Source organism: Scyliorhinus canicula, chromosome 17, assembly GCF_902713615.1.
Source record: "Scyliorhinus canicula chromosome 17, sScyCan1.1, whole genome shotgun sequence".
In the NCBI taxonomy this organism is placed as follows: Eukaryota; Metazoa; Chordata; class Chondrichthyes; order Carcharhiniformes; family Scyliorhinidae; genus Scyliorhinus; species Scyliorhinus canicula.
Genome location: NC_052162.1, coordinates 12,555,661 through 12,570,810, shown reverse-complemented (window position 1 = coordinate 12,570,810; position 15,150 = coordinate 12,555,661). Strand labels below are relative to the sequence as shown.

The following is a 15,150-nucleotide window of genomic DNA, read 5'->3' as shown; positions in this document are numbered from 1 at the left end:
GCGGGGGTCAGGACAGCATGTTGAGTTTCATGGGAGTAAAACAAGGCTGGTGGTCTCTACTTTAATGCTAGGAATATCATAGGTAAGACAGATGAGTTAAGAGCGTGTAGTGACAGATGAGTTAAGAGCGTGTAGTGACAGGTGGAGTTGTGATGTTGCCATTACAGAGATGTGGTTGAGGGATGGGCAGGACTGGCAGATCACCATTCCAGGATCTTCAGATAGGACAGGGGACGGCGTAAAAAGAGGAGGTGGTGATGCATTATTAATTAAGGAGTCTGTTACTGCGGTGAGGAGGGACGATATCTCAGTGGGTCCTGTACTGAGGCTTTGTGGGTAAAGTTTTGGAATAAAAAGGGAGCACTGCTGGGAGCGTATAATCGTCAACAGAGAAGCAGATCTGTAAACAATTCACTGGGATGTGTAAAAGCAAAAAATGAGTAATGAATTATATTAGGGGATTTCAACTTTCCCAACATTAATTGGAATAGTCACATTGGAAAGAGAGAGCAGATTTCTTGAAATGTATTCAAGACAGCTTTTTATATCAACCTATCAAAGGGATGGTGCAATGTTGGACCTAGTTTGGGGGAACAAAGCCGGTCAGGTGTTTGAGGTAGGAGTGGAGGAGCATTTTAGTGATAGCAACCACAACACTACATTTTAAATTTGTCATCGAAAAGAAAAAAATACAGTCTGTAAAAAAAAGGGTTTTGGATTGGGGGGGTCGGCTGATTTTATTAAAATGAGGCAGGATCTGGCCAAGTACACTGGGAACGGCTACTTCTGGGTAAATCTACAGCAGAACAGTGGGGTGCGTTCAAAATTGAATTGGCGAGAGTACAGATGCAACATGTTCCCTTTAGGGTGAAATGTAGGAGCAACAAGCCCAGAAATGCCTGGATGTCTGAGAATGTTCAGGACTGGATCGGACGAAAAGAGGGGCTTTTAACAGGTACAAAAGGAGCAGATCTACAGGGGGCCGAATGAACTAATTCTGCTCCTATATCTTATGGTCTTATAGGTGTGTAGATGAAGGCAGTGTCGTAAGATCAGAAGCAGAGATGTTTGCTGACAATGGCAGGGTTCAGTTCAATTCACATCTGAACAAATAATATTTACCCGGACAAGTGCCAACCAACAACCATTTCCAGGACGAGAAAGTCTATCCATCACCTCCACTTGACATTCAACACAATTACCAATGTCGAAGTCCCCATCAGCAAATTGGGGGTTACCATTGACCAGAAACTGAAATGAACCAGCTACATAATACTGTGACAAGAGCAGGTCACAGGCTGGACATTCTGCCATGACTAAATCACCACCTGACCCCGCACAACGTGTCCACCATCTACAAGGCACATGTTAGGAGTGCACAAGTCAGGAATGTGATGGAATGCTCTCCTCTTGCCTGGATGAGTGCAGCTTCAACAACACTCAATAAGCTCAACACCATCCAGGACAAAGCCAAACTCATGACTGGCATCTTATCCACCACCATATACATTCATTCCCTCCACTATTGACCTACAGTGGCTGCAGTGTGAACTATCTGCACAATGCACTGCAGAAAATCTCCAAGGCTCTTTCCTGCAACTTCTACCTGTTCGAAAGACAAGAATAGCCGGTGCATAGGAACACCAACCCCTCCAGATCCTTCTGACATGGAAGTATATCACCATTTATTCAATGTTGTTGGCTCAAAGTCCTGCAATCCCCTTGCTAACAACACCGTGTATACACCATGTGTATATATCACCATATGAATTACAGCCGTTTAGGAAGACAACTTGGTTTCACCTTCTCAGTGAACATTAGGACTGGACAACAATGTTGACCACGCTCCTGGTACCCACATCCTGTGAGTATATTTTTAAGAAAATCTCTGGAGCAGGGAGTTGAACCCACAGCTTTCTGATTTGGATGTGAACCACAGCTGGTATTGCCAGCTACCCACACATATTTCGACCTAGAATCATAAACCCGGACAGCGCAGAAGGAGGCCATTTGGCCCATTAAGCCTCGGAAAGAGCACCCTACTTAAATCCACATCTCCACCCTATCCTCGTAACCCAGTAACCCCACCTAATCTTTTGGACACTCAGACGTAATTTAGCATGGCCAATCCACCTAACCTGCACATTTGTGGGAGGAAACCAGAGTAACTGGCGTAAAACCCACACAGACCCAGGAGAAAGTGCAGACTTCCACACAGTCACACAAGGCTGGAACTGAACCTGGGACCCTGAAGCTGTGAGGCAGCAATGCTAACCACTCTGCGTCATGCTGTCCCAGCAAACATTTGCCATGATCATATGCCATCTCCTAATTTTTCTGCCTAATCAAGTTACTAATATAAACCCTTTTGCAAATCGTGAAGTTGGAATTTGACAGCATAACACATGCAAATATGGAGCCTTACCGAAGGAACCTTTCAACATCCTCACTTCCATATAATTTGTGTGTATTTCACTGCCTCCCCACCTTGAGTTGAAAGGTTAGGACCTGATTGGCATAATGCAGTTAAATGATTCAAGTTGTGGTGATGTACGAGCGCTTTGTGATGCTTTGCATGTGCGACAGCGAGAAATCAAGTTCTCAAACCAAAATAGAAGCACAATTATGTAACCAATTTTCTAAAGTCAGAGCTTTTTTGGCCAGATCATTTCAAGCTTTTTATTGGGGAAACTAAACTGCATTTCCTTGCTCGTGTCACTGTTATGCACCTGATTCCGACAAAGCTCTCGATTTTTAAAAATTAAATTTCTGATCAAGTATCATGGGAAACGGCCGGGATTTGTCCTGTTTATATTTGAATATTTACACATTCTTGCAGACATTTCAGGCGTGTTGAGATTGCTAATTCGACAGGTCAAAGATGTTGGTTTTATTGATTTTAATTTATGGCACCTCTGTTAAACTAAGAAATTCTTCCAGAGAAAGAGATAAAAAATCACCTGCCTCCTCCTATCTTTTGTTTCCTCAGATCTACCGCATAAAAAGGTTCCAGCACAATAGTTAAGACGTTTTATGTAAAAGGACACACTGTGTGTCACCTTATATAAGGGGTGATGTAATCTACACGCCACACAGACACTCGACAAACGGGGAGAATATTCCTGGAACAACAAGTTACCCCCGATCAGAACTGTTGGTGCAAATTATTAACAGAAAGTTTCACAAAAATGTGCGCCTGTTTTTTTTTTGCAGACCAGGAGGATGCCGTATCTGTTATTATTGAGATTTCCCAGTCCAGTATGTTTCCAGTTTTAATAACAAAACAGCCGGGAGTAATTGACGCGCCACTTTGAAACAACACCCCTTCCCCCGGAACGACAGGGGCTGCAAAGACACAGGTCGGCGTTGGAGAGCTATTATCCATATGATGCTCGGGCGGTGAGCTCCCAGATTGTGGTGATGGTGCATTGGGTTCAGATTTGGCTATCTTTGCGCGCAAATTGAATATTGAAATCTGGCCAGTGGGTGGTTCCGCACACTGACACAGCTCGCCGAGCTTGGCTGTTAACAGATGACTTGTCACAGCTTCAAGGGCAACAAAGATGCAGCTTTTAACGGTGGTGAGATAGAGAGTAGAGAGATAGAGAGGTAGAGAGAGATATAGAGGCAGAGAGAGAGATAGAGAGAGAAAGATAGAGAGGTAGAGAGATAGAGGCTGAGAGAAAGATAGAGAGGTGGAGAGAAAGATAGAGAGGTAGAGAGCGATAGAGAGAGAAAGAGGTAGAGAAAGATAGAGGTAGAGAGAAAGATAGAGAGAGAAAGATAGAGAGGTAGAGAGGCAGCGATAGAAAGGTAGAGGTAGATAGCGGGATAGAGATAGATAGAGAGAGGTGGATAAAGAGAAGTAGAGGTAGATAAGAGAGAGGTAGAAAGAAAGATAGAGAGGTAGAGAGAGAGAGAGGCAGGGATAGAAAGGTAGAGGTAGATAGAGAGGTAGAGATAGATAGCGGGATAGAGAGGTAGAGATAGAGAGAGGTAGAGTTTGATAGCGAGAAGTAGAGATAGATGAGAGGTAGAGAGAGAGAGAGGTAGAGAGAGGCGTGGAGAGAGATAGAGAGGTGGAGAGAGAGATAGGTAGAGAGATTTGTCAATCCTGCAAGTCTTCCCCGAAATAATTCAAAATAAACAAAATGTTACAGAACTTGCTGGTTTTGTAACAGTCTGACTCAGGCCAATGGGAGGCGGTGGAGGGGTGTCATGTGACGCCGCTTTATGTAACACTTTTTTTCCCATTGTGGATCGGGTTGTGTGCTCCATCGGAATTGGGAAGGAGGCAGAGACAGGAGGGAGAGGGGCAGAGGGAGAGTGGCAGAGACAGGAGAGAGGGGCAGAGACAGGAGAGAGAGGGGCAGAGGGGAGGGAAAGGGGGCAGAGGGAGAGGGGTAGAAGGGACAGAGGGAGAGGGGTAGAAGGGGCAGAGGGAGAGGGGAGGGGGCAGAGACAGTAGAGGGTAGAAGGAGAGGGGTAGAGGGGAGGGAGAGGGGGCAGAGGGGAGGGAGAGGGGAGGGAGAGGGGGCAGAGGGAGAGGGGTAGAAGGGGCAGAGGGAGAGGGGTAGAAGGGGCAGAGGGGAGGGGGCAGAGACAGGGGGTAGAGGGGAAGGAGAGGGGCAGAGGGGAAGGAGAGGGGGCAGAGGGGAAGGAGAGAGGGCAGAGGGGAAGGAGAGAGGGCAGAGGGGAAGGAGAGGGGGCAGAGGGGAGGGGGCAGAGGGGAGGGGTAGGAGGGGCAGAGGGAGAGGGGTAGGAGGGGCAGAGGGAGAGGGGTAGAAGGGGCAGAGGGATAGGGGCAGAGGGGAGGGGGCAGAGACAGGAGGGAGAGGGGCAGAGGGAGAGTGCAGGCCGGTATAAAGGGACCCAGCTGCACACACACACTCTCACACACAGACACACTCACCATGAGCAGTGTGAAGCTGAGCAGGGGCAGTTTGCTGGGCTTTGTGTTGGAGGAGGCTGGCGGTGGGCCGGTGCCCTCTCCGGGAGCGGCTGCAGGAGGAGGAGGAGGCGGCCGGGTGGAGGAGCTGCTGCTGGGGCTGGCGGCCGGGGCACGGAGCTTGCAGCTGGCCGCCGAGCTGTCCAGGTGGCGGCGGGAGGAGGAGGAGGAAGCTGCCGGCCAGGAGGAGGAGGAGATGCTGCAGCGAGCCCACCGCCTGGTGCTGGCAGGGCGGCTGGGCGAGGCGCTGGGCGAGTACCAGCTGCTGTCACGGAGGGGCAGCCTGCGAGCCGAGCACCTGCATCTCCTGGCCGGCTACCTGGCGGAGAGGGTGAGGGGCAACCTGGGCTGGGCGGAGGGCCAGCCGCCGGGCAGGGGCTTGCTGAGCTGCCTGCTGTGCACCGGCACCCTGTTCCAGCCGGTCACCCTGCGCTGCGGCCACACCTACTGTAAGAAGTGCCTGGAGAAGGAGCGCTACAACCAGCCAGCCTCCAACCCCTGCTGCAAAGTTTGCAGAGAGAAACTCCCCACCACCGGCGCCTATAGAATCAACGTGGTCCTGAACAGCTTCGTGGGCAAGTACTTCCCGGCAGAGAGCAGGGCACTAACTCTTAGACACGAAGGGAACGTCTTGTACAAGAAAAATAAACCGCTGGCTGCCTTACAGAAATATCACCAAGCAATTGCGTTAGGTAATGTGCAATCTATTCTCTCTCTCTTTTCATTTCTTTTTAACCTTCATTTTTTGGCAGAGACTGTGAATTGGGGCCATTGAACACGTCTGTGTGCTTTTTAAAAAGTTTGCAAATAGACAAGTGTCCAGGGTTGATTTCAAAGCGAAATGATTGATTTGGGAAGGTTGCACAGCTGGATGGATTGGCCAGCTACACTGCAGAGTCGCCAGGGGGAAGGTTACGAGCTAAGGTGGTAGTTTAAATCGATGACATGTTTCAGGGCGTGTTGCATAAGGTTTTGACTGCTTTGTCCTGCGGTTAGGTAACAGCTGTTGTGTAACATTAGGGGGGAAACTGGGTCAAACAAAAATATTCACCATCTGAAGCTCTCAAATTTGCAGTTCAGCCTTTTAAATGAGAATGCACACCAATGTGGAAATTTAAAAGGCATGGTTTAAGGTTCACTGTATAGCAGAATTAACTTCAAATCTCTTGAACCAGCTTTCAAAGGGCTGATGGCTGTATCTCGACCTCGAGAGAATTTTTAGGTCACCTTTATTCTTAATGCATGGGCGATGCGATGGAATCCAGCTTAAAAGTTAGAGTTCATCTTTCTAATAATACCACTTACCTCATCCTTTTGAGCAAAAAAGGCCCACTTAAAAAAAACGTAGTCATCTTGGAGCTGTCGAGATAACTCCTGATAAGGTGGAAGCAGAACGTGCCGATTTAAAAACTTGGCAGCGTCTGTGGAGAGAAACAAAGTTAAGGTTTTGACTTCTTCGGAACTGACCTGACTTTTTGGAGTTTCACAGAAGATTCAAACTTGCTAACATTTTCTCTCTCCTCAGTTGCTGCCAGACCTGCTGAGTTTTCCCAGCGCTTTCTGCTTTCATTTAGGGTCTCCAGCACCTGCAATACTTTTGCTTTTTGTTACCCTGATGAGATGGATTGACTCCTGAAGTCCAGAAGCTTATCACAGGGCAGCACATTGGCAAAGCAGTTTTGCAAACTTGTCACAAAGCTACCAAAGTGTAATATGTGATACGACGATTTTATGCTGACAGTCTGAAACTGCAGTCAACTGAATTTTTGACAAAACTGACCAAGTACAAATTAAATTATAACTGCCTCTCCCATGTAATTTTGAAACACAGTTTAATGTATCATTGAAATTTTGACCAGCACGGGCCTGCTGACTTTCTTCAAAATGGAAGAGGGTCTGATCTTGCCTGTAAATTAACAGTAATACAACTTTAATTTGAGAAATAAAGGGGAACAGGCTTGCTTTGATTTGGCGTTCAACAGCCATACTTTTTTATAAATGTTTTTTTATTGAGTTTTCATATTTTATATATGACAAATTACAAGTTATTAGAGAGAGAGAAAAAAAAACAAAAAAAAAACAAAGGAAAACACAAAAATTTTTTACATGAATATTTACAGGTAAGCATCTTCATAACAATAATTGTGGCCGCCCCCTTTAGCCAGCATACATATTTTACATTCCCCAATATGGCCGAGGCAAATGTTTATAGGCATTTATTTATAGTTTGGTTTTGGGCCTTGGCTTGCCATCAAACCCCCATACCGAGCCCGTAGCCCCCCCCCCCCCCCCCCCTCCCCCCGGCTACCATCCCCCGATTCCCGCCCATTTTCCCCTGGTTTCTTGGCCACCCGACTATTCTTCCTCATGTACGTTGGCCACAAACAGGTCCCGGAACAGTTGCATGAATGGCTCCCACGTTCTGTGGAAGCCGTCGTCGACCCTCGGATGGCGAATTTGATTTTCTCCATTTGGAGAGATTCCGAGAGGTCGGACAGCCAGTCTGCAGCTCTGGGTGGTGCTGCTGACCGCCAGCCAAACAGGATTCTACGGCGGGCAATCAGGGAGGCAAAGGCAAGGGCGTCCGCCCTCCTCCCCAGGAATAGATCTGGCTGGTCTGAAACCCCGAAGACCGCCACTATCGGGCATGGCTCCACCCTCACCCCCACCACTTTGGACATAGCCTCGAAGAAGGCTGTCCAGTACTCCACAAGTCTGGGGCAAGACCAGAACATGTGGGCGTGGTTGGCCGGGCCTCTCTGGCACCGCTCACATTTGTCCTCCACCTCCGGGAAGAACTACTCATACGGTTTCTCGTTAAGTGGGCTCTATGTACCACTTTTAGTTGCGTCAGGCTGAGCCTTGCGCACGTGGAGGTGGAGTTGACCCTATGCAGTGCTTCGCTCCAGAGTCCCCACCCTATCTCCATCCCCAGGTCGTCCTCCCATTTCCTTCTTGTTGCGTCCAGTACGGTGTTGTCCCTGTCTACCAGTCGGTCATACATGTCACTACAGTTCCCTTTCTCTAGGATACTTGCGTCCAGTAGGTCTTCCAATAGTGTCTGTCGTGGCGGTTGTGGGTACATCCTTGTCTCCTTTCGTAGGAAGCAACAGCCATACTTGAGGGAAAATAAAAGAAATGCTGGAAATGCTCAGCAGGTCAGCAGCATCTTGGAGGGAAACAGAGTTAATGTTTCAGCTCAATGACCTTTCATCAGTTCTGATGAAAGACTATCGACCTGAACCATTAACTCTGTTTCTCGCTTTCTAGGTGCTCCAAACCTGCTGAGCATTTGCAGCATTTTTTGCTCTTATTTTGAATTTCCAGCATTCAGTGTTTTGCCTTTGTATTAGCCGTTGATAAGAAATTAGTTATACAACCCTTTTCCATTCTTAACGGGATTAGGGCATCTTTGGGAAGCCAGCATTTGTTGCCCATCCCTAATTGCCCTTGAGAAATGTGTAAATATTGAAAGCACACTTCAGATTTTTTAATTTGCTGGACTCACCCCAGTATCCCTGGTTTAGCACAGGGGCTGGTTTAGCACAGAACTAAATCGCTCGCTTTGAAAGCAGACCAAGGCCAGCAGCACGGTTCGATTCCCGTACCAGCTTCCCCGGACAGGCGCCGGAATGTGGCGACTAGGGGCTTTTCACAGTAACTTAATTTGAAGCCTACTTGTGACAATAAGCGATTTTCATTTTTCATTTTTTCATTTCCCTTGGTCAAGGTATTACAAGGTAATGATAATTCTCCCCTCAACTGGGTCAAAGACATCTAACTAACATTTATAATCTTATACTAACCTGGATATTTACGACACATGCTACTTTTGTAATTGATGGATATCCGACTTAAGTATTTTACTGTAAAAATATTTAGATTTAAAAATTGGAATCACTACTAGAATTAAGGTTGTACTTTCTATCTTTTCCTAGAACTATTAATGTTGCGATTAACTGTTTCATCAAACTATTAATTACATGTTTGGTTGTTTCATAAACTTCGATATAGTTTAGAAATTATTTTGTCTCACATTGTTTTCTGTATCACAAACTCGTAAACCCCATCTCTGTAAACTCTTTGCTGGAGAGGTACAGTTCCGAGGAGAGATTCCCAGGAGAGATTCCCAGATGCCCACAATATCCAGGATATTGTAATGCAGCTAAAATATGATTATTTTTAAAAAAAGCTTTCTGGAGGAAGGTAATACACTCAGCTGCTTCTTTTCCTTTGGGCAAGTAGAAATAAACCTTCAGATCTATTCAGTGTCTTCAGGGGTTGTCTTTCTTAACCTTAAGTTGAGAGTAATGATCTGAGTACTATACCCGATCTGGCATGGTCCAAAAAGGGACTACGGTTATAATCCACCACAACAAAACAGATAACGAGTCAGCGAGACAGTAAAATGTGCTTCCCTGTCACTGCTGTAGTTACAGTGCTACGATTCCCTTTTGAAAACTCCCAGTTAGAAGAGGAAAAGTCAGCGATTACAAAAAAGGATGAACGGGAAAGGATTGATTAACCCATCAGGTCTAAAACAAATTCACAATAGGTGGAGCATTATATCTAACTGCTCACCTTGACTCTTGCAGACAGCCTTTCAGTAATAACTATATGATCTCCTGCAACAGGAGAAAAAACAGGGCCAAGAGGAGGAACAACACTCTGGGATATTCCTCATTGACCCCCTGACCTCACTTGGCTGAATACACTGTCTCATCCAGTATCTAGACTGAGTTGGTAAAATGTAGCCAACTCGAACAAACCACTATGGGCAAAATCCTGTGATTCAAAACATGCCATATTTGGAATGCATCTCAAGCACTTTGCCATCTGGGCAATGAGTGACGGGCACTTCCTTTTAATCCTTCGCCGGATGAATCCATCAGATCTTGATATGGTCACCACAAGAAAACTAAATATCAATTCAGCTGTATCATGCATTCTCAAATTTAAATCAGTGGGTGGAGAGGAACATCAATTTTCCATCTTCCAAAAGGAAATGCATAGATGAAGGACGTTCCTCTTGAAAGTTCAGTTATTGCAAGTTTGGTCCCATTATCCTACCTGAAGAGGTGAGGTTGAAGAAAATGTTTGGACCACACAACCTGTTTACTGTTTTGAGGCATAAATCAGGATTAAATGGTTTAGATATTCACATGTTTTATTTATTCCCGATTTGTAGTTTTGATTGGCCAAGGACTGTGGAATAATGAGTGAAGCTTGACAATATGATTGCTCATACTGTCTATTTCTGAAATTACATTTTATTGCAGTGGAATCGATCTGTAATATGGATTGGCATTTGAAAGAAGGTTTCCATTGTTGCAATTCTTTTATTGCTTTACATGTGCGTGACTATAAGTATTGTAGCATTATTAAGCTTTTAGATAATGATGGTGGATGTTTTATAATTGCTTTGTACTAACCTTATTGCACATGCCTCTGCTAATTTCTTATTATCTTATGATAAAGTTGAAGCAGAGGCTCCATTCACAAATTTTCCTGTTGACAATCCTTACCTTTCCAGTCCCAGTTTTCCAGTTTAAGAATGTGTTCCAGGCGTGGTTACTTAGGAAATGCAATTTCCCATTAATAGTAAATGGACACACCAAGGAATATGTGATACGCTACATCCATAGGCATCATCAAACAAAGAGCAAGCCATTCTAGAAAAGCACAGTTGGTCAATCAACATCTGTGGAAAGAGTAGAGCATAATTATTCTGACCATTCAGCATTAACAAGGAATGCTGTTCCTCAGGTACTTGGAGGCTGAAGATAATCACAGCACAAGGCACGCATTGTGAGAGTTATTCCACCAACATATCTCATGAAAACTGTAAATACTATAAAATGAATGGAGTGACAATGTTTGCATCCACTCCTGTTCTGCTTTATTTGCAGCCCCCAAAGACCACCTGCTATTGTGCAACCGTGCCCAGATTAACGCGAGTATGAAATGCTTTGAAGATGCACTGCGTGATGGAAATGCAGCCTGCAGCATCCAACCTTTCTGGCCTAAAGTGAGATTTTAAAAAAGAATTACTCAACATTGTGCAGTTTGTTTCATCATTATAAAAGTTACGGTCATGTTGTAAGGGAAACATATCCTAAGTAACCGATATGCTTTGATTGTAGGGCCACTTAAGAAAAGCACAAGCACTGGCTGGACTGCAGAAAATGGACAAAGCTTTGACGGAGTATCTAATTTGTATCGCTTTAGATTCAGAAAACAAAACAGCGAAAATGGAAGCCCAAAAGGTAATTAAACATTTGGACTATGTAACTGGAAGGATTATATATGAAAAATAAAGACTGTTAAATTTAATGCAGATTCGTAAATTCTTCTTGAAATATTTAAAGATCAAGTTAGTAAAGGAGGGACCCCTTAGATATGTGCAGCACGGTAGCACAGTGGTTAGAACAGTTGCTTCAGGGTCCTAGGTTCGATTCCCGGCTTGGGTCACTGTCTGTGCGGAGTCTGCACGTTCTCCTCCTGTCTGCGTGGGTTTCCTCTGGGTGCTCTGGTTTCCTCCCACAAGTCCCAAAAGACGTGCTGATAGGTCATTTGGACATTCTGAATTCTCCCTCTGTGTACCCGAACAGGCGCCGGAATATGGCGACTCGGGCTTTTCACAGTAACTTCATTGCAGTGTTAATGTAAGCCTACTTGTGACAATAAAGATTATTATTACCTCAGCCCAAATTATTACCTGTTGTGTAACTCCACCCTAAGGGGCAATTTAGCGTGGCCAATCCACCTACTCTGCACATCTTTGGACTGTGGGAGGAAACTGGGAACCCGGAGGAAACCCACACAGACACGAGGAGAACATTAAAACGCCACACACAGTCACCCGAGGCCGGGTCTAAACATTGGACAGAACTCAAAGAATAACTAAAAGAATAATAAGGAGTAAGAAATTAGAGTAGGAGAGAAACGCAACTATCAACAATTTCAACAGGTATTTAAAAAGGAAATCAGTAACTAAAGTGGGTGTTGCTGCCCCACAGATTTGAGTCTGGGGAATTAATAATTAGAACCAAGGAAATGGCGGATGAATTGAACAGATATTTTAGGTCAGTCTTCACTACAGAGGATACAAATAACATCCCAGAAATAATTGTGAATCAATATCGTGCGGGCAGCACGGTGGCACACATGGCTAGCACTGTGGCTTCACAGCGCCAGGATCCCAGGTTCGATTCCCGGCTTGGGTCACTGTCTGTGCGGAGTCTGCACGTTCTCCCCATGTGTGCGTGGGTTTCCTCCGGGTGCTCCGGTTTCCTCCCACAGTTCAAAGATGTGCAGGTTAGGTGGATTGGTCACGCTAAATTGCCCTTAGTGTCCAAAAAGGTTAGGAGGGGTTATTGGAATAGGGAGGGCTTAAGTGGGTTGGTGGACACTCGATGGGCCTAATGCCTCCTTCTGCACTGTTCTAAGAGGTGAAAGTGAGGGAGGATCTGAAAACGATTCCAATCACCAGGGAAAGGTTTCTGAGAACATTACAAGCACTGAAAGCTGGCCAGTCTCCAGGTCCAGGTGGACGTCATCCTCAGGTCTTAAAAGAAGTGGCTGCTGAGATAATAGTTGGATTGGTTGTAGTTTTCCAAAATTCCTAGCTTCTGGAAAGGTCCCATCGGATTAGAGAATAGTACATGTAATTCCTCTATTAAGGAAAGGAGGGAGACAAAAAGTAGGAAACTACAGGCCAGTTAGCTTGACATCTATCATGGGAAAAATGCTGGAATTCCAAAAGAGGTTATAGCAGGGCACTTAGAATATCGCAAAGCAATTAAACAGAATCAACATGGTTTTGTGAAAGCAAAATCATGTTTGACTAATTTATTAGAGTTCTTTGAGGAAAATAACGAGCAATTTTGGATAAAGGGGAACCTGTTGATGTGGTGTACTTAGATTTCCAGAAGGCCTTTGGCAAGGTGTCGCATTAAAGGTTACTGCACAGACTAGGGGCTCATGGTGTAGGGGTCACAATTGGAATGGATAGAGGATTGGTTAGCTTACGGGAAATAGAAAGTATTTGGCATGTCACCTACGACTCTCACCAACTTCTACAGATGCACCATAGAAAGCATTATTTCTGGTTGTATCACAGCTTGGTATGGATCCTGCTCTGCCTAAAACCGCAGGAAATTACAAAAGGTCGTGAATGTAGCCCAGTCCATCACGCAAACCAGCCTCCCATCCATCGACTCTGTCTACAATTCCCGCAGCCTCGGAAAGGCAGCCAGCATAATTAAGGACCCCATACATCCTGGACATACTCTCTTCCACCTTCTTCTGTCAGGAAAACAATTCCAAAGTTTGAGGTCACGTACCAACCGACTCAAGAACAGCTTCTTCCCTACTGCCATCAGACTTTTGAATGGACCTACCTTGTATCAAGTTGATTTTTTCTCTACACTTTGCTATAACTGTAACATTATATTCTGCAGTCTCTCCTTCCTTCCCTATGTACGGAATGCATTGTTTGTGCAGCATGCAAGAAACAATACTTTTCACTGTATACTAATACATGTGGCAATAATAAATCAAATCAAAAAGTAGGCATATGTAGGTCATTTTTGATTTGACAAGATGTAAAAAGCAGCATGCCACAATGATAGTGCTGGTGTGTCAACTATTTCCAATCTATATCAAGGAATTGGGTGCTGGGACTGACTGTATGGTTGCTAAATTTGCAGATGACACCAAGATAGGTAGGAAAGTTACCTGTGAAAATGACGAAAGAAGTCTGCAAAGGGATATAGATAGGTTGAATGACTGAACAGGAAATTTAGCACGTGGAGCATATTGTGGAAACATGTGAACGTATCTATTTTTGAAGGAAGAATGGACTGCAGTACAAAGGAATCACAACAAATCAGGATGCAGGTACAGGAAGTGATTAGGAAGTCGAATGGAATGTTGTATGTTGCGATGGGATATTTGGCTACAGGACAGCTCAGCTAAGGACATTGCTGAGACCACATCTAGTGTTTATTGTACACTTTTGCTCTCCTCATTTAAGAAAGAGCATAATTGCTTTGACGAAATGAAATAAAAATTGCTTATTGTCACAAGTAGGCTTCAAATGAAAAGTTATCGTGAAAAGCCCCTAGTCGCCACATTCCGGCACCTGTTCGGGGAGGCTGGTACAGGAATTGAACCGTGCTGCTGGCCTGCCTTGTTATGCTATAAAAGACAGCTATTTAGCTCAGTGTGCTAAACCAGCCTCTAAGAACCCTAGAATAACTTAGAAGGTTCACTCGCATGATTCCTGAGATGAGGGGGCGATCTTATGAGGAAAGGTTGGGCAGGTTGGACCTGTATCTGTTGGAGTTTAGAAGAATGAGAGGCGATCTTATTGAAACAGATACGATCCTGAATGGACTGGGCAGGGTGGATGCTGAAAGGGTGTTTCCCCTTGTGAGGAGATTTGTTTTTTCTCTCAGAGCGTCATGAGTGAGTTGCTTTCTTCCCCATGGAGACGTTTTTTTATACAGAGGGAGGTACAACCTTGACTAACAAGAAGGTCAGCGGGTTTCGGCGGTAGCTGGAAATGTGGAATTGAGGCTCCAAGTGCCACAATCAGACAGCCATTGTCTTATCAGATGGCAGAGCCAGCTGGAGGGGCAAAATGGTATATTCCTACTCCTAAATGGTAGGAGTATGAACATTCATAGGTATGAGATCAATTGAAATGAAAATCGCTTATTGTCACGAGTAGGCTTCAATGAAGTTACTGTGAAAAGCCCCTAGTCGCCACATTCCGGCGCCTGTCCGGGGAGGCTGGTGCGGGAACAGGCGCCGGAATTGTAATGTTAGAAATATTTCAGTCTCCTAGCTCAAATGTGCTGTCTTGGAACAACTTGTAAGCAGGTCAGTACCAGCATTCAATTTCAAGTGATGTCACAACTTTAAACAAAAGTCAAATATAGATCTTATTAAATTCATTTTTTTCTTTGCTTCGTTTTTCCAGATTCTATGTGATCTGCTTTCACCCAGTGCTGAAAACATGCATCAAAGGTTACCCAACGTAATGCAAATGATGTCTCCACGATCACGAATTAAGGGAATTGTCCTGAACTCACTGAATTCGAGAAATTCCGCCAACCTATTTGAAAATTCATGTAAGGTGTGTTGCAGTAGGACATTGTGATATTTCAACCCGAACACAGCATACTTTCTTGAAA

General features: G+C 44.9%; 2 protein-coding genes across 2 annotated transcripts in view; both read left to right on the top strand.

Moving 5' to 3' along the window:
- Positions 1–3,193, top strand: part of commd5 (COMM domain containing 5) — a 47,870-nt gene extending 44,677 nt beyond the window's left edge. The window contains exon 8 of the mRNA XM_038774214.1: positions 2,990–3,193. Coding sequence (XP_038630142.1) covers positions 2,990–3,025 — 36 coding nt within the window. The 3' untranslated portion in view covers positions 3,026–3,193. The remainder of the gene's footprint in view (positions 1–2,989) is intronic.
- A 1,641-nt stretch (positions 3,194–4,834) lies between these two features.
- LOC119951765 (LON peptidase N-terminal domain and RING finger protein 3-like) overlaps positions 4,835–15,150 on the top strand; it is a 35,585-nt gene continuing 25,269 nt past the window's right edge. Inside the window, exons 1-4 of the mRNA XM_038775105.1 lie at positions 4,835–5,640; positions 10,858–10,976; positions 11,092–11,214; positions 14,937–15,092. Coding sequence (XP_038631033.1) covers positions 4,914–5,640; positions 10,858–10,976; positions 11,092–11,214; positions 14,937–15,092 — 1,125 coding nt within the window. The 5' untranslated portion in view covers positions 4,835–4,913. The remainder of the gene's footprint in view (positions 5,641–10,857; positions 10,977–11,091; positions 11,215–14,936; positions 15,093–15,150) is intronic.